The following is a 19986-nucleotide window of genomic DNA, read 5'->3' on the forward strand; positions in this document are numbered from 1 at the left end:
AGCGAGCTCGTTCTTAAAGGGCCACATAGTAAATATTTTAGGCTTTGTGGTCAACCCCCCACTGCAGTACAAAGGAGCCAGAGAAGATACGTAGACAAGTGTGGCTGTGTTCCAATAAAACTTTATTCAAAAAATGGGCAGCTGTCTGTGGGCCATATTTTGCCAACCCCTGCCCTGGAGCAACAAACACCCTGAAAGAGGGATTAGCGAGGTCAAGTGAGGTGGACAATTTCAGGAACACACACAACCTCCGCCGGCAGAAGGCTGGAGGGAGATGTGCCATTGTACCTGCGGCACCGTCAGCATTGTTTACACTCCCAGGTCCTAACCATGCTTCCTAATCATGTTCCTACAGGGAAGGGAGAGGGAACCTGACCCAGGAGTTGGCTTGCAGGCTCACTCCCTGGCTTGTAGGTTAGCTCACCGTGTTACTAGAACAGGAATATTTATAAAAGTCAGGGTGGAGGCACGTGCTGAATTACACAAGAGCCTCAGAGAGGTCTGCAAGACGTCTCCCGTGTCCCAGGAGCGGCCAGGGTCAGGTGGCATTCGGTTAGCATTTGGCATCCATGATCTCTCTCTGTTCAAATATGCTTTGCCCCTCGGGATTCTATCTTGATAAATCAGTCATTCCTACAGTCCCTGGAACCAGATGGCCGCCCAGCGGCAACAACTTCAAAACAGGTTCATCTTTTCAAGCCAAACAAAGCTATGAGACCAGATTTCCTACTAAGTTCCACTTTCCCTAGCCGTCTTACTCCAGAAGTGCAGAAACAAGAGTGGTTCCTTGCAAGTGGCACCTCGTAAGGGAGGGAATAGCAAAGGGAGCAGGCCCATCATCCACACCAGTTATCCAACCTCGGGACAAAAATAGCTGAGGAAGAACAAAATGGAACACAACAGCGACAAAAAGGACCCATCCCAGAAGCCCTCTCAAGACTAAAGGAGCCTAGAAAGAACAATATGAACAGCTCTTGTGCAAGAAGTGACCACCAGGGACACTGGAAAGAAAGAGAAGCAGGAGGCTCTTTTTTTCCGAACGTGAGAACGTTGGCCCAGGGCCTGTAAGTGCAGAGCTGATTTAGACTCACCATCTACCACACTGGTAAGATGTAGAGCAGCCCCTTGGCCACATGTAATTACCAAGTAGCACAGCCACCACGTCCGCAAGTAAAAACGGCAAATCATGCACCCCAAGATGCATCAGTTTTTACTTAGCAAGACCACCAGAGGATAGATTCTTGGAGTGGGACAGAACAAAGAGACTATAAATCAGTGGCTAAGCCCACAGGAACTTGGTTATTCGGAGCTCACTTCAGGGAGCCTGTGTTCTTCTTGTAAAGCCTCCAGCTCCCTCTAATGGACATCACCTGTAAGTACCACAAAGCAATGCCTTCCTCCACAGGTGGGTTTGCTTGCTTCACCGTACCTAAGGTGAAAGTGAAACAAACCAGCTCTGTCTACAGCAGCACCATGCTAGGGGTCCTTGGCATATGCATGTGCTTCCATCACTCACAAGGAGTTTTACCAGTCCTTGATAATACCCATTCCAGTGGGCTACCACAGACTGGTGGGCCTTTCCAAAATTCATACAGAAATACTATTCTAGGACCAGACATGGAACCTAACAAAAAAGAACACTAAGAAACATCAAGCTATTCCCAGGGCACATCTGAAAAACCCAAAGATCACCTAGTGGCCAAAGGTTCATCTAAATGGTCATAAAGCAGATTTAGACCAAAAGGGAAATGCTGGCCTCTCCAACAGGAAGAAATAATATACACCTGAAAATCTGCCTCAAGCTGGGAGTACTGGGATTCTGTTAAGCAATGGCAAGTTCAGTAAAAATGTGGTGCTCAAAACTTCAAATTATTGTGCTGGCAATGTAGGAAGGAAGGTCAATGGGACCACTGATTCAGGCTTAGGCTCAGAGTAAAACCCTGAGGGAGAAAAGTCTTGAGAACAATGGACAAGACTGGAAGCAAAAGCAAGTACTGGAGAAAGAAGTAGTAAGATGGGAAGGTGGACCTTGAGAAAGAAATGGCTGGAGAGATTATAACCGGGAAAAACAGGAATGCCACATACCAACACATATGATATCTGATTAAGCCCTGCTACAACCCTGCTGAATGCAGAATCTGTCCAGATCCAAATGGATAACATTCTGAGGGCAAATGGAAGGTGAGAATGCACTCAGGGCAGACGAGAACTTACTTCAGTGAGCTCTTTCACTGTGGAACTGCTCTCCAGAGAGAAAACTAACAATTTACAGCAAAGACCCCAAAGACAGACACCGCACGAGGCTAAATGGAAATAAAATGTTTCAATTTGCTCTGAGGCCAAAAACTAATAGAATGATGCAAACATGTTATACCGAAATCAGAAAAACTAAAATTCTACCTCAAGGGGACCTATATAATTTAACCACACTAGGCAAGAGAGAGATGTGGCAGGGCCCCAAGGAGAACAGAGGGAGTAGGCTGCAGGCCTCTGGAAAGTGAGCGGGCACTCAGGGCACACTCCCTCTCCCAGCGCCCCAGCAAAGCACAGGCTGACAACACAGCCCCCGCTTGTCGAGGGCCCCAGGCCACATACAGGCCTCACTCCAGCAGCCTTCACTCCTGCTGCCTCGGCCTCCTTGTTCACGGAGTCTCGGTCAGACGATCGCCCACTGGCCATGCTGTCCAACGAATGACAGGAGACAGCATTATACAGCGCCTCGTAGGGACCCTCCTCTTCAGCGTTGGTGTCAAAATCAATGATCAGTTCAGTCACTGCTTTCTCCACGTCACCTGAACAGGTTAGAGGGCAAGAGTCAATGGACAGAGAGCACAATCTCGGATTTCCAACCACTGCATCCACCCAAAGCCCCTCATCAACCTGAACTAGACAAACAGTAACCGACAGCAGGAAAATAAAATGACTGCTTTGCTCCATGGACAGGAATAAATATAGAGAGTTTCAGTTGCTCTTTATACCCTGAGACTTCAAGAGATTTTTCTCTAATTCAAAATGGCAAACCCTTGACACCTATGAGGGATACCTCCCAAGACCTTTAAAATTCTCAAGAACCTCAATGTCATCATAGCGTAAACTTAAACCATAAAACGTAGTGAAGTATAACTGGAAACTTAAGTAATCCTTTAAATTCTTAGTAGAAACCTCCACGTGCTCAAGCAGAAGAGAGGATGGTGAAGCCTCTCTGACACGGAGGCAGTGTGCAAGGTTAAACTCACCAGAGAATTACGAACCTCAGACTACCTGGGATCCAAATTTGTGACTCTGAAAAGTTATAGACTGTTGTGGACCAGAGATCTCTGGGTCTCTGGCAAATAGTCAAAACTGTAACTATAAAATCCTTGAAAGCTAAGAGCTTAATGAACTACTAATCCCATTACCAGTAGATTATGAGGTCAAGAAAAAAAAGTGGGGGTGGTGGAGGTGGGGGCAGACAAGGACTCCACAGTGAAGACAGGCCAAGCACCCTTTAACCTTATACTTCTGCACCCCTCTGAAAAATCCCTTTCCCACTTCAGTGTCTGGCTTCGTTCTGTTCCTCTGGCCTTCTTTACTATGCTTTGTATCTGAGGGAAGGCGTCAGTCAGTGTTTTGTCTTTCTCATTCATCATACCTAGGGCCCAAAAGGCTGCTCAATAAATCTGAAGGGGTGGGTCGTGGCTAATGATGGGGAGGCTGGACTGCCCAAGCTAGTGCCCAGACCACATTTGTTGGCCAAATGATATAGTACCAAAATCTGCCATATACACGTCTACCAACCAGATGATACTCGCTCAGTATTTACTGAGGGCCAACTATGCTCAAAGCAGAATAGTGTGTGTTAGGAAAAGGTTTCCTTGAGATGTGAATTCATCTTGAGATCATCCCGCCGACAACACATCCCAGAATAGACCTCACAGAGCCAACTGTAAGAGTTGAGAATAAGATAAAGTAGGAAAGAAGAGGTCCAAAGTAAAAGGCCTAAGCTCTGTCCAATAAAAGTTCACATACCAGCTGGAGAACAATAAATGTGAATATGAACTTATTAAGTACTCCCAACCCCCTGAAATTATTATTTAAATGAAGCTTTTTCTATTCTACCAAAGACCATTCAACTCTTCAAGCTGACAGCCCCTTCATTGTCAGCGAAAGGCCACCTTACCCTGAGACTTCTGGGATATGGAGTCCATATTGGAGATGAGAGGTCCCTGGGAAGTGGGGGTTTTATCGGCCTCTTTTGCACTTCTTTTTCCAGTCATGTGATCTAAGTGGAAAGACAAAAAAAGGTGCACCAAATACAAATGCCTTGGTTTGGCCAGTGTATCCCCTGGTCGCCCCGACAGGCAGATGAATGGGTACCTTCGATAAGCGCTGCTATCTGCTGGCTCTTTTGAGAAGGCAGTTCCCGGACAGTGTCTAGGGCAGTCAGGCCACGGTTATCTTTTATGTTGACATCAATTCCTAGAAAGGCACACCAGGTAGACCAGGGGGGAGTGAGCAGTTGCAAGTCAGCCTCAAAAGGGGTCAAATTCCAGGACTCCTTTTCTTTTTTTTTTTTAGATTTTATTTATTTATTTATTTGAGAGAGAGAATGAGATAGAGAGAGAGAGCATGAGAGGGGGGAGGGTCAGAGGGAGAAGCAGACTCCCTGCTGAGCAGGGAGCCCGATGCGGGACTCGATCCCGGGACTCCAGGATCATGACCTGAGCCGAAGGCAGTCGCTTAACCAACTGAGCCACCCAGGCGCCCCAAATTCCAGGACTCCTAATGCTCCCAGTAGCACGACCAACGTTTTTTCATCCAAAGCCATTTAATCCAGTTCTTCGAGAACAATTCGTACACTTGCAATCAACCAGTGGACATATACATCCATTGGGTTCAAGTGCAGCCAGCAAAAATCCCCCTGCGGGAGGCTAGGGAGAAACAAGCCCACCCCTGGCATGCCGCGGGAACAAGAGCGCGGCCAGCCTCTCACCTGCAGCCAGCAGGATTTGCACCACATCAGTCTTGCCAAACAGAGCAGCCTCATGCAAAGCACTGCCCTTCTCCGTCTGGAAGGCAAACGAGAGCGCAGAGCAGCATGTCATCAGAACAGTGACCCAGGTTCGGCGTGGCTCCACACGACAAATGGGATATAGACACGAAGGGGCAGGAAAATAAAATCAACCACACAAAGTCCTCTGTCATTATCTTTCCCACTTTTCTTGTCTGGATTCCCGGACCACAAGCATGGCCCGATGTGAAGTGTGCTCATTGAAGTGCCACCATCCGGCCACACAGGAATAACTGCGCAGCAACTCTGGGAGCCACCTATTGGTGAAACTCCTCAAGACGCCCCCTTCCCGGGGGGAAGGAATAACGAGAAGAAAAGTACAAAGATAACAAATAAACAAACAAACAAACAAATAAATAAAATACCACCTTAACTTCACATGTGGTTTGGTGGTCTGGTCAATGCCAAACCTAAGGAACAGTCATTCATCGGGATGGACAAAGCTAGCTAGGCAGGGGAATGCTAAACCTCCCGCTGGCAATATCAAGTTGATGGGACTTTGCAGGTGGCAAATGGTGGCAGTGGGAACACCTGTATAGGAAGATAATGAAATTTTTCTAATTTTGAGAGAGAATCCACAAGCACATCTTTTCAGGGCATAATGACTATATATTACCCCTGAAAGGAAAAGAAAAGAAAAGAAAAACCAGTAACAGACTCACTTGAGGAGTTTGTCTCTGAAGTTTCACATGAAAATGAGTCAATGGATGGAAGCGTCTGACATGGGATGTGAAACGTGCTAAATAAGAACGCAGCCCAGCAGCATGGTCCTTGTGCCTTGCCCACCATGACTTGGCCCCTGGAGCCCAGGGAGTGGGGATGGGGGGGGGGGGGGAGTCTGCTCCACTACCTGGTAGTTGCTGTCCATGCCGGCGTCCAGCAGGACCTGCACCACAGCTTTGTGGCCGTTGCGCGCTGCCAAGTGCAGGGGGGTGTGCTTCTTAGTGTTGCAGCTCAGGAGGTTGGGGTGTGCATTGAGGAGCATCTTCACCACCTCCAGTCTCCCGTATAGTGCAGCCAGGTCCAGAGGGGTCTCGAATTTGTTGTTGCGCATGGTGGGGTCCGTCAGCTCCTCCAAGAGGACCTTCACCACCTCCGTGTGGCCGTACTGCGCGGCACAGTGCAGGGCTGTCTCGTTGTCGTTGTTCTAAAGAGTTGACAAGCAGATCCCATCAGAAGGGTAACTGGCAGACTGGCCTCTGACTGGGACGATTACATGGAAAACCACTGAAATTTAAATGAGGAAAATAGCAGTGATATTTGGGGACTTCTAGAAGTCGGTCAGAATGAAGATGTCCTCCCCAACAAATGAGGCCAGCCGCTCCAATCAGCCACAGCGTGCCCCAGTTACTGCCAGAGGGGAGCTGTCAACCCCCTCAGATTTACTGTCTCCTGTGTGCCGTGAAGGAAGTGCCCACAGACTGCAAGGAGAGTGAACTGGGGAATGTGGCGGGCCCTGGGCAGAAGCCCTGGCACACATGAATGCCAATAATATCACTGCCATTGACTCATTTTAAACTTCAACTGGTTTTACAGTTTATATTCAGCCAACCCTGTAGTTCTGATTCTGGCTTTGTTGACCATCCACTGCCTTACAGATAAGCTTTTTTGAAAGAGTTTGTCATCTGCATAGCATCTTGCATGCAAATCAACCAGCCAACAATCAAAGTAACAGAGCTGAGCACCAAAAATCACTCTTGAGATCTCAGCCAACAGCCATGTCCAGGGGAGGGAGGCACTTGAGCTCAGTCACAGAGGAACCTGGGACCCTGCTGTCACCCTGTGCCTACTCCAGGAGCCTGCACCAATCAACACATGCACAATCTACAACGCAGGGAAGTGTTTCTTCTTATGTAGGAAAGATTCAATCAGCCATGGGAATGTTTTCTGAGAGGTGCAAAATATTCAAAGTTGTAACATGTAATTCAAATTCACAACCCTGGGGCCCTTTAATGCCAATTTTGTTTCAAACTAAAGGTATAACCTGGGATGAAAGAGGAGAAGTTTGTGCTTCATCCACCATCAGAAGCAAAATGTTAATCATTCCAATTGTGCTCTTTCTTTTACTACTACTGACAATGTATAATCAGAGCAGGAATAAAGTAATTTCCATGACCTCTCCTTTTTTAGATGCACTAATGAAAGTAATTCTCCCACAAGACTTGGAGATTCCTAAATTTATCCAGGAGGCTTCTGCCACTTTAGGAAAACAAAGCTGACGAGGTGGTGTGTCCATCAAGTCAATATTGTGCACCTTTCAGTAATCAAAAGGTAAAAATGAAATGCTTCCACAATTACTTTAATTCTATTAATTACATTAAAAGTAACAGACCAGGAGTTACCCAAACATGCATGCAATTCCATCTGCTTTTGATCTGGCATTTGACTGCATCATTTTTTTTCCAGCTATACCAAGTGTACCAGAAAGATCCAGAGCTGCTGGGAGCGAGGTCCCCAAAGGCCAGAGTGATAGCAAAGAAAAACTTTTCAATGAAATAAGGACAGAAAGGGTGGTAGCAGGAGCCACATGCAAAGATAAATGCACACAGATAAACAGAGGAAGCAGCGCTGAGCTCAAACACAGCTCAAGGAGATCAGCAGCTGAAGTGCAAATAGCCTTTGCTGGCCACAGGACACAGCCGGTTAGCAATGGCCTCCTATGCTACAACTGGGCCCAAGGGGTGGATTCCATGTCAACCTAAAAGGCTGGAGGGAAGGGGAAACTCTGGGAAGAAAGCAAATCTTTGGGGTTCCCTGTGCCAAACCAACCACTTAAGACACCCATTTGGAATGCCCATTTCCGACTGAGCATGAACTCCCTGAGCCAACTTAGAGCTGTCACTTCACGTTCTCACCATGAGAGGCAGCTTCATCAAAACACATGGGGGCTTTCTTTACAGTGGTTCCAGGGCAGAGTGGCAACCCAAGGAAGTTTTAAGAGGATTCTCAGGGTTTTGTATCTCAAGATTAACATGAGAGCAGGGCCAAGAAAGTCGGCTTATTCTTATTAAAACCCCAATCCAGAACAACTTGTTTACTTTGAGGCAGACACTGCTGTCTCTTTTATATCCAAGTTGTCTCCCAACAACCAGAATAATCTGTCCTCAATTGTGTAAAAAATACGCCATTAAGGCCCAAAGAACTGTAAAACTCAAAGCTATCCAGCAGGAGGAAAAAAAAGAAAAAAGAAAAGAAAAATCTTGGGGTTTTTCGTTGTTGTTTTTTGCTAGAACCAGGGCACCTACCACAAAGCTGACTTACTGAAAGCAAGGTCTTGATCACTACTAGGCAAATTTCCTGCCTCTGTTCAAAATGGCCTAACCACATCTCTGCAGAATATTATACTCAAATTCACAGTGTAGAAAGCATCTTTCTCATGCTCCAGTCTTGCCAAACATGGTCTGGTAATTATAATACTCTTGAGTTGAAGTCTGTGACCCCATCTCTCAACTACTGAACATAGGCCATCACAATGAGCTCTTCCTACCAGCTCCCAGGAGCTTTGAATGTGACAACTATCAGGGCAGGAAATCACTAGTTTTGATTCAGGAACCCACAAGAAAGGGAGGGATTCCAAGGGGAGTACAGACTCCTCAGGACCCAGAATCTTTCTCTTTCACACCTTCCAAATCACACCACAGGTGCTCATCACACCTCAAGAGTTCCCAAAATCTTATTACTGTGTATTTGGACTGAGGAAGGAGACTAAGATCAAACACCCCAATTTTCCCCAAAGTCTTTGCACAAACTTTCCATTCCTGCCCATCTTGAGACTCACTTTCCTTTCTCCTTGCTATAGTCAGTACCTCTAAGAAGAGAGATCCCAATACCCTTTACATATGGAGACCCCAGTTAGTGTGTAAATCCACTATATTTATGCATTGTTTATTCCTATCTATCTATCTCACATATGCATAAACTACAAGCAACAGAAAACTACACAGAAACATTTCGGTGGCTTTTCTCCTCTTGAAACTATTCTAAACCATCACTTCCCAGTGCTTAGATTACAGCCCAGCTGTACTCTTGAGCACTGTTGATAGATACCTAAGTTAGAAACAACTCAGCCACAGCTCTCTGTAGCAACAACGGTATAGGTTTCAGAAATCTACCAAAATTGGAACAAAAGGACAAACGGGGCCTACTGAGATTTAGCAGACATGAGAGAAACACGAGAACTGAGTCCATGTGGAAGAAGAGTTAGACTTACTCTGCAGTGCTCTGGAAGGCAGAACCCTGACCAACAGATGGGAAGTTTAGGAAGACAGATATCAGCCAAGTGTAAGAAACCAAAAATCAGTGGAATCTAAAAAGAGGCTGCCAAGCAGTAAGTCTGGTTGTTACCAAGAGAAACAAACAACCAAATAAAACAAAGGGTAGATGGCTCATCTTTCAGGTGAGAGAAAAGGATTCCTGCTCTGGATGGAAAGTTGGCCTAGATCAGTGGTTCTCAAACTGGCTTTGTTTTGGAATTACATGGGAGCTTAAAAGTAACTAAGTCCCACCCCAGACTTGCCAAGGTAGCACCTCAAAGGGTAAAGTCCAGGAAGACTATTATTAAAAAGCTTACCAACCTAGGAGGCACCAACTTGACCAAGCAATCGTCTATCAGCGAGACAAACTGACATCATGTGTCTTATAACGTGAAGAAAGGATATAACATCACTCCTGTGGTGTTCCTGCTAAAATTGTAGGGCCTGAATCTAATCATGAGGCAATATCAGACAAACTCAAACTGAGTGATAGTCTACAAAATGACTGGTCTATATTCTTCAATACCGTCAGTGTCGCAGGTCTCTATGGCAATCGCTTAGCGGGTTCAGCTGTTCACTGAAAGGTTGGTGGTTCGGTCCCACCCAGGGATGTCATGTTTGTGGTTCCTAGTCATTAAAGACTAAGAAGGGCTGAGGAATTGTTCCAAATTATGTATGATCCTGGATTGGATCTTGTACCAGGAAAAAAAAGAACTGCTCTAAAGGATACTATTGGGGAAATTGGTGAAATCTGAACACAGATTCTACATCAGAGATTCCAGTATTATATCAATATTGAATTTCCTGAATTTGATAACTATACTGTGGTTATACAAGTGAATGCCCTTGTTTTTAGGAGATACATGTTTAAGTATTTGGGGTTAAAGGGTCATGATGTCCATGACTAAGTATCAAACAGTTCATCATCAACTACAGCAACAATATACATATATATTTGAGAGAGAGAGAGAGAAAAAATGTGCATGCAAATGAGACAAATGTTAACAACTGGTGAATCTAGATGAAGGGTGCAATGCAGTTCACTGCATTATGCTTGCAACTTTTTGTAAGTTGAAAATTTTTTCAAGATAAAAAGTTTTATAAAAGCTTGCTAGGTGATTCAGATGCAACCAGACAAGCTGATCAGAATGTGGAGACAACTGGTCGAGACAACTTCCGGGTCTCTTCCAGTTCTGAAACTTAATTATTTTTAAGTGTACAGGAAAATAGATCTACCTTAAAACTAATTTGACTACTGCCCACCTTACGATATTCAGACTAAGTTAAAATTATTTTAAAAGGGGGCAAATAAACAATTTTAATAGTTCCACCTTAGCTATGGATGACCTACATTTTAGACTGGTTTATGCTGACTTGCTGAAAAAGGAAAGGCTCCATAATGTCGAAGAGGAAGATGAAAGCTCATGAAAACTACCCCTGCTCCCAGAACAGGCACTTGAGACTTCTTAATTTCTACAGGTGCCTGATAGGACTTAGCACACAAAACAATTCCCAGACACAATCCAGGTCAATAAAAACCCACTGAATCAGGATAAAACCCAGCGAGGTTAGATACACATCAGCTCAAAGAGAGTTTGCATTCGTAGCAAAATCCAAACAGCTTTATCCCTTAGTGCAGTTTGCATCATTTGGCCTTCGGGGGGGTGGGAAGGAGGCAAAGGGCGGTATTTCCAAAGAGAGAAGTTATGTTCTTATTCCATTTAGACCAATTTTCTTTTTTGGGTGGGAAATCAAGGGATAAGAAAATGTGCTTTTAAGAACCAAAGACTTACCCTTTAATCAGAGTTTTATAAGCTAACTGAACTAACCACCGAGTGGGAAAACAATCACTTCACGGTGCCTCCCCATAAAACAAAACCCTGAATAGACTAATTGAGCAATGTTTCATTAAGCTTCAATCCGCCAGTAACAAAGAACAGATTCCAAAGTGCTGTTTCATAAACACCACACTGTATATACCCTTTAAAAGTCAGATCTCAAATATTACTAGTTACCAGATAGTTGTACTTAATGTACATTCTCTTATTTAAACTCCAAAACAATCCAGCAAGGTAGATGGTATACTGCACTTTACAGAAGAGTAAACTAAGGCTCACAGAAATTAAGTAACTTATTTTAAGTCAACAAAACCAGTCAGTGGCAGCACGGAATTCAAACTCAGGCCTGACTTGAAAGGCTGTGACCTTTAAGAGTTTTCTCCTCTACTACACCAAGTCCAAAAAAAAAGAAGAAAATGAAGATAGGGTATCTTCCTCTTTTGAAAATTAGAAAACAGAATTCAGAGAGAGAGGGCCAAACAAAAGCTAATGTGTCCCACTACCCCAAATCAAACTGCTTCTCGGCCATTAAGGCCCGAGAGCTGAAGAACATGGCCCACAGAGGCTGCCTAGATCCAGCCCGCGGTTCGCTAAATCACCATTTCTCAAAGAATATCCACCTAGCATTTGGAAACATGCAGAAGTACCTTAATGTTTCTCTTCCCTGAGGCAACTTATTCAGAGCCAATGTGACTAACGCACTGACTCAACCAAACTCCAGACTGGTGCCAAAAAGCAAACCTCTCCTGAATGAAAATTCGGGTCAAAACCAGCAGGTGAGAGCACCGAGGAGACAGGCTAACCATCACCAACCCACAAGCTCTGCCTCCTGGTGTGGTGAAGGCTGGAGGGTCTGGGCAGTTCATCACCAGGCCTAACAGGGCCACTACTTGCCCCAGCCTCACAGGGAGGGAGACTCAAGGCCAGCGCCCTGCTTGACCCTGCGACTTCATTTCCTATTTCAGAGCCCTTCCCAGGGCCAAGAGTGACCAAGCAGTAAGAGAAGTTAATAGCTGGGGAGAAGCAACGGAGGCTTTAAAGTCCCAGGCAGAAATGCACAAACTCAAGGAAATGAGGAGGGAGCCGAAAAGGACAGCTTTTAAGAGTAAAATGGAGTCCCCAAACCCCTTCCCCAACACCTCCAATACTAGCTTATTGAAAATGAGATTCCACTTCAAAAGAAATAGAGAAAGCAGAGTAAAAAAAAATTTTTAATCCAGTTAGTACAATTTAATCATTTTTCTGTGTTTATTAAAAAGTAAGCTAATATGTTTGACATCTCTTAATTGAATTTTTCTTTTTTCAATTTAAATTATTTTAGCAATCACAATGGTAAATTATGCATATAATATGGTTCCTTCTCTTTCCCCATTTCGGCCATTTCTAAGCTTTTCAGACATTCCAGGAAAAGCACCCAACCTTTCCAGAATTAGCATGGGTTTTAAAAATAAAACCCAAACCCACTGGAGCTGCAATTTCCCATTCCCAGACAAGCCAAAAGCAGATGGGCTGAAGCAGACAATAGTCAGGGTGATGATGAGGAGCCTGAGTGGACAAGAGTGGAAGCCAGAAAGGACCAAAGAGGTAGTGCAGCTTGGAGAAATGATGCAGAGAAATCCTGGCAGCAATGTACACACCTTGGCATTGATATAAGGGTCAAAGGGGCCGTACTTTTTGAATTCTTTGATCTCAAGAGCATTCTATAAAAAGGAGAGGAAAAGAAAATGTGATGATAAAATGGATGAAATATATCAAAGCAAAGCCCAGCCCTGAGGGGGCCCAACATGAGAACAACTTGGATCTGCCCTCTGGGTTCCTGGAAAGGAAGTGAATGGGGAAGGCAGGCTCAAGGGCACAGCACTCATCACCCGCTCTTAACCAAGCATCCAACTGGAGCCTCATTACTGGTTTCTGAATAGATCAGTGTGGTACTACTACCTAGAGCCATTAGGTTCTTCCAGCTATTACAGACGTCTTGCCCAGCCCCTGCCCCACCCACCTGCCTGCCACATACTCAGAACACTGGGCGGGTGTCCCACCTATCAATGGATACTCCAGGCGGGAGGCAGCTGTGAGCAGGACAAGCTAGCACACTCAAGTGGCTCAAAAATCCAAGCAGCTGTGTTCCAAGGCAAAAGTGAGCAAAGACAGGATTAGAAATGGTTGCCGAAAATTTCTTAAATGAGAAGGACTTTAATGGGTGACTAGTTTGTTCAACATTGAGGAGTATTAGTTAAAAGCAAACTTCCTTATAAATTTCCTCCAGTTAAGAGAAATTACAATCAGTTTAGCCAGGAGGAGTAAAACTGCATTTAGATTCTGAAGCAGCAATTCTAGAGACAATTTTCATTCTTAATGTTATAACACAAACATCCTCATTGATTATCTTAAATTTCTGTGGCTTATCTATCCAGAAAATACAGCTTGAAAGGGGAAAGGAAGGCTGATGAACAGCTATACACACACAATCTCTAAACTGAAAGATCTGGGAGCATTGCTTTAATTTTCTCAAACCTCAGAGTGAAGCTGCCCTTCTCTGAGTCAGTCATGCTCCTAACAGCTCACTGAGAGTGTGCATAGCCTTGCTGATAGATGGGCTGGCAAGAATGATTTCCTATTTTTTGAGGCATAACCCTGATCTAATCCTATAGGTAATTTAACAATCTCCTCTCAGCAAAGTCATTAGGAAAATAGTCCTGGGCTTACTGAGAAAGAGCAGCCTCTCTCTCTCATTCAAGCAACTAAGAAAAGGACCTGCTTCGGTCAGAGCAGTGAGGAAAACAGAATGGCCTGTCACACAGGGAAAGCCCATTTCCTCTCAAATGGACACACGATCTCAGACCCAAACTACAGGAAACTGCATCTTATGAGGATTGTCTAGAACTTGCATAATGTAAGTATAACTTTTCCAAAGGAATCAATGTAAAAAAGAGGAGGTACGGTCTCAGAGTACCTAAATCCATGGCCATTTTAAGGTATTTTTGGTCAAATGCTGCCTTTTTTCTTTATTTTCTAAGAATTATCTCCGCTTTGTCAAAGCATGGTCACTCTTAAGTTGACCTTAGGGGACATCATGTAAATGATTTTCTTTCTGCTGAATCACCTCTGACCCTTGAGCTTACTCAGATGGTTTCTGTGAACTCCTTTTTCAGTCCCGGGACGCGTCCTTCCACTTCTGGCAGCTGTGATGTAGGGAAAACACAGCAGGGTTCACGCAGCATTGATGCGCACCGCACCGAGAGGACTGCTATTTACCGGCTACAGCTGCACTGCCATGTTGATGGCGTAAGCACAACTTGTAATTAATTAAGCCTGCCGGTGTGAAATGGCCTCTAAGCAATTTTACGGGATTTGTATTATTTCCCATTGTGCACACGAGGTATGTAGATCTTTATTATAGCACTACTCCAAATCTGCACGATTCAAATGCACGTAAAATGCATCCTTGGGGTATAAGATCTCCCTGATGCCCTCGGAGGAGTGGCGCTGGGAGCGGGGGAAGCATTTGTAGAGCCTGGAAGAGCTGGTTCCCTGAGATCTGTGCTATGGAACTGAAACAGTGCTGGGGCCGCCACAGTCTGGCTATAGCTGAAGGGAAGAACGCTTCTCTTCCTTCCGACCTGTTCGTTGACTCTGGTGTGTGAGGGCCCTTGATGGATGAGCAACCGCACTATCTGGGCATCTCCTTTCCAGGCTGCCAAGTGCAGAGGGTAACAGCCTTTGGAATCAGCCACATTGGTCAATGCATCGTTCCTCAGAAGAACCTCAACCACATCCCTAGAAGGCAAAAATCAATCATGAGTTTGCAGAACTCAGAAGTCTTTCCTACTAACAGCTCTTCACATTTGGGTAGCGTGAAGACCTTTTCAGATATCACCCCACTCGGCTCCCTTCTCTCTACCTGAGCTCATCACCCAGTCTCTTCCTTTTATTCCATGAGCTACGTATACAGCTGCTCATATGCAGCTGAAATATCTTGAGCCAAACGACACTGACTCATCACCTCGCCATTTCTCCAGGCTTTCTAGACAATCCACCTATATTCCATTATTTTGAAAACATCTGGTCCCCTTGTCTAAACCTTGCAGTGTTTCCTTGTTTGTGATGTTTAAACAGCATTCAGAGATAAAATTTACATAAAAGTAGTCATGCAAGACAAATATCATTATTCACCACATTATTCAGAGCATTTAGTGATGTGGGAGCTAAAAGCAGACAGACAGAGCAGAATTAAAGTTGCTGTAAACATAAGCCAGACACATATGGTATCATTTGATATATCCAGAAAGAAGGGCTTGGCTTTCTTTTTGGTGACACCTCTAATTAAGCAGATACAAATATATAATTATCCCCATGCACATGAGGTCAACGAAAACCCCCACTGTAAATAAAAACAGCATCTGGAGATAAGCTTGGCTAACCAGCTGCAGTCATTTAAGTTCAAGATTCACTTTAATTCAGGTTATCCTCCTAGTTATGGGGGGAGGGGTCTCCACAGAGCCCTTGTTAGCTTTGTCTAAGATGGCCATAGAAAAGACATAAAGATCACATTCAATATATTTCAGAAAAGTTTAATGTAGAAGGAAACAATCATCACCTCTTTTTGGCACATCAGAGTCCATCAGGCTGGGCCAAATACCGCACAAGTGATACGGAATACCACAAGGTAGTGAGGGCCCTGCTCCTTGCTCAGCAAAATCGAAAATGGTTCCAATGATCCCCCCTTATGAAAACTAAATTTCTACTTCTTATCCCCTAGAGTATGACGCCTCAAACTCTCCTTACCACCCTCTGTGCTGCTACACTCTGGTTTCCATTCTTCCACATCCTGGCAAATCTACTCACTGTACTCCATGACTCTGTCTGCCCCTGGGCTGAGCCATCACATTCTCTCTCACATGGAGGGCAGTGCCCTCTGGAAAAGGCCGCCAAACCATTTAAACCTATGTCATCTTCTCTCACACTCCCCCCAAAGCACAGCTTCTCCAGAAAACTTTCTGCGTAAATCCCACCCGATAACTACTAACCAATACCTAGGAGAATTAAATAGGCCATATGATTTATGTATTTTTCCCCTTAAAAAGGGCTCTTGTTGTCTACAAGGCTAACTGTATGAGGAAGAATGGCAAGCCAAAAGAGTAAATAAATAGCTACTTTAACAGAAGGGAAGTTTCTTATGACCACTCAATCTATTTTCAGGTTACAAAGGTGCTGGTTCCCTAAGAGATTATCCAGCCCCTTTATGATCTGGCTGCCCCAAATGTGACCTTCATATTCAGATCACTGTGTGGCACTGCACCATTTCAAAGCAGAAAAGGTAAAACTTAACCTTTGGTTGAAGTTTTTTGGGGGGTGGAGTAGGGAAGGGTGCTTAAATTATATACCAACGAGAGACTGAGGAACTCTGGATGGACTGAATTTAGTTTGTTTTCCCCTGCTCCTCAACATTACTGCTTAGTAATCCTTTATAGAAACGAAGAAAAGACAATCCAAAGGCCTGGGTTCTGGAGAGTAGGGCAGGAATATAGCACCTTAATACTTACTTATGGCCATTCAAAGCAGCATGGTGTAGAGGTGTATACCCAGTGCTGTCAACACAGTTCACATTTGGCCCTCTCCAGATGCTATAGAGGGGGGAAAAAAAGAAAAAAGAAAACTGAAGTCACAAACCAAATTTAGAGCCAGCTAATTACTTAGAAAAGAATTCTCTGTGGTGTTTAACCAAACTAGTTACATCCACATGACTCCTGATAAAGGACAGCAGCTATTTACTACAGAAATGCATAACACTGACAATACACAATCGTTTGCTGAACAGGGAGTCTAGCGTCAAGATAACAATATCATTTAAGAGCTTGCTCTTTTGTACCCTTCTCATTTTTTTTTTTTTAATTTTTTAAATTGAATCCATTTTCTCTTCAGGCATATGTTTGAACTCTGCTCTATAAGCCAATGAAGTATTACATTTTCTTTCGTGTATTTTTGTTTTCAGTAAACTCTACCCCCAATATGGAGTTTGAACCCACGAAGCCACGAGCAAGGGTTGCATGCTCTACGAACTGAGCCAGCCAGGCGTCCCATGTACCCTTCTCATTTTTTTTTTTTCTAAGATTTTATTTATTTATTTGAGAGAGAGAGAATGAGAGACAGAGAGCATGAGAGGGAGGAGGGTCAGAGGGAGAAGCAGACTCCCCGCCGAGCAGGGAGCCCGATGCGGGGCTCGATCCCGGGACTCCAGGATCATGACCTGAGCCGAAGGCAGTCGCTTAACTAACTGAGCCACCCAGGCGCCCTACCCTTCTCATTTTTAATGACATTATTCACTCAGTATGGGACTCGTGCCTCTAAATACTCCCAGGATTGTAAGAACAGTTCATTGAAAGGTCATCAAAAATATCACTGAACCAACCATTCAGCCAGTCACAGGTATTGAACACCCACCTCTACACTGGTGACTGAAGACTTAGAGAGACTTCAACATAGACCTACAGGTAATCTGAATGATTTGACCAGCAAGAACCAAGATGAAAGAACCCACATTAATAAAAGCACCAGGACACATGTGTTAAGATGTAAGAGACGGGCGCCTGGGTCGCTCAGTTGTTAAGCGTCTGCCTTTGGCTCAGGTTATGATCCCAGGCTCCTGGGATCCAGCCCCACGTCGGGCTCCCTGCTCCGCAGGAGGCCTGCTTCTCCCTCTCCCTCTCCCCCTGCTTGTATTCCCTCTCTCACTGTGTCTCTCTCTGTCAAATAAATAAATAAAATCTTAAAAAAAAAATATGTAAGAGACAACGGGGCTTTCCAAAGAATGTCTTATTGCTAAAAAAACAACAACAACAACAAAAAAAAAACCCGGAATAACAACAAGATCTAGAATTTGAGTGCTTTGTGGAATCAGAAATACTGTACTAGGAAGCTGAAGTGTCATCTAACTTAATCCTTAAAGCCTTAATTCTTACTTCTGTTTCACACCTTACTGTACTGGCCAGAGATGCTGCTGCCTTTTTTTTTTTTTTCCTTCCTTTCTTTCTTTTTTTTTTGAGAGAGAATCTTAAGCAGGCTCCATGCTCAGCGCAGAGCCCAATGTAGGGCTTGATCTCATGACCCTGAAATCATGACCTGAGCTGAAATCAAGAGCTGGACGCTCAACCGACTGAGCCACCCAGGCGCCCCTTGGTCAGAGCTTCTAAAATAATATTAGGTAGTAGAGGGCAGTCTTGTTTTGTCCTTGCTTTTAATGAGAATGCCTCTACTGTTGGCAGTTGGTACGAGGTAAACACTCTGTAACATGGAAAGGAAGTGTCTTATTTTTTTCCTTAAAAAAAAATATTAAAAATAGTTGTTCAGGGATGCCTGGGTAACTCATTTGGTTAAGCATCTGTCTTTGGCTCAGGTCATGATCCCAGGGTCCTGAGATCGAGCCCCGCATCAGGCTCCCTGCTCAGCAGGGAGTCTGCTTCTCCCTCTCCCTCTGCCTGCTGCTTTGCTTGTACTCTCTCTGACAAATAAATAAATAAAATCTTAAAAAAAAAAAAATAGTTGTTTAGGGGCACCTGGCTGGCTCAGGTGGAGCATATGACTCTTGATCTCAGGGTTGTGAGATTGAGCCCCACACTGGGTGTAGAGATTACTTAAAAATAAAATTTAAGGGACACCTGGGTGGCTCAGTCGGTTAAGCGTCTGCCTTCGGCTCAGGTCGTGATCCCAGGATGCTGGGATCGAGTCCCACATCGGGCTCCCTGCTCCGCGGGGAGCCTGCTTCTCCCTCTGCCTCTGTCTCTCTCTCTCTCTCTCTCTGTCTCTCATGAATAAATAAATAAAATCTTTAAAAAAAAAAGTTTTAAAAAAAAAATAATAATAAAATTTAAAACAACAAAACAACACACTACTTTTCACCAGACTGACAAAAATGAGAAAAAAAGGTATTTATAAAGATCAGGAAAACAAGCACTCTTATATACCACTGGTATGAGTTTGAACTGGTGAATTCCTCTGGGAAGACAATTTGGCAGCATCCACCAAACCAAAAATAGGCACTCACTTTGAGCCAGCATTTCCACTTCCTGGCAGCTATTCAACAGAAACACTTGTACACACGCACAAAGATACACGCTTGTACAGGACTGCTTCACTGTGAGAGCAAAAACTAAACACTTCATGTCCACCAACAGGTGGGCAGTTAAATGCCAGGTATGCCTATACGATGAATTATTATTACATAGCCATTAACAACAACAACCACAACAAGGTAAAGAAAACAAGTTGGACCTATGTGTCCCAACGTAGAAAGATTTCCCAAGACATACTGTGTTATGGGTAAGTGAAAAAAAGTAGTCATTGTGTAGTACACCAAACAGGAGCCCTTGCTTTCGAAGTGTGTATGTACACGCACATACGGTGGATGGCGATGGGAAGAGTGCTCGCCAAGTGCTGCCAGTGGTTACCTCTGGGAAAGGAAATGTGCGTTGGGGGACACTACAGATGGTGGAGAGGGACTCTCATGTTCTGCTCTGTATTTTACCACACTGTTTAAAACACAATGAGAATGCAGTTGTGTATTTTTGTAATAATTTTTTAAAAGAAAGAGGGGAAAGAACCTGTGCACAGGGGAAAGAAAACCAAGAAAAACATCAAACTGTTACTAATAAATGGTTGTATATGTGTGACCTGGGCCACTTTAATGAGCATGTCTACATTAGGTTTAAAATCTTAAGAGAGGGGCGCCTGGGTGGCTCAGTTGGTTAAGCGTCTGCCTTCGGCTCAGGTCATGGTCCCAGGGTCCTGGGATCAAGCCCCACATCGGGCTCCCTGCTCCGCGGGAAGCCTGCTTCTCCCTCTCCCACTC

At 44.4% G+C, this 19986-nt stretch overlaps 1 protein-coding gene across 14 annotated transcripts in view; it reads right to left on the minus strand.

Moving 5' to 3' along the window:
• Positions 1–19986, minus strand: part of ANKS1A (ankyrin repeat and sterile alpha motif domain containing 1A) — a 180221-nt gene that overhangs the window by 92862 nt on the left and 67373 nt on the right. For 6 of the 14 annotated variants that reach the window (XM_078055457.1, XM_078055460.1, XM_078055461.1 and 3 more), the window contains exons 2-9: positions 16685–16765; positions 14762–14918; positions 12779–12841; positions 5901–6197; positions 4973–5111; positions 4357–4458; positions 4160–4261; positions 2596–2792 (exon numbers count right to left, since the gene is read on the minus strand). In XM_078055457.1, the coding sequence (XP_077911583.1) occupies positions 2596–2792; positions 4160–4261; positions 4357–4458; positions 4973–5111; positions 5901–6197; positions 12779–12841; positions 14762–14918; positions 16685–16765 (1138 nt within the window). Of the gene's footprint in view, positions 1–2595; positions 2793–4159; positions 4262–4356; positions 4459–4972; positions 5112–5900; positions 6198–12778; positions 12842–14761; positions 14919–16684; positions 16766–19986 lie in introns of those variants that run through there. The other 8 variants (XM_036096154.2, XM_036096177.2, XM_036096169.2 and 5 more) reach the window with 5 other exon arrangements.

The sequence above is a fragment of the Halichoerus grypus genome, chromosome 9 (genome assembly GCF_964656455.1).
Source record: "Halichoerus grypus chromosome 9, mHalGry1.hap1.1, whole genome shotgun sequence".
NCBI lineage: Eukaryota > Metazoa > Chordata > Mammalia > Carnivora > Phocidae > Halichoerus > Halichoerus grypus.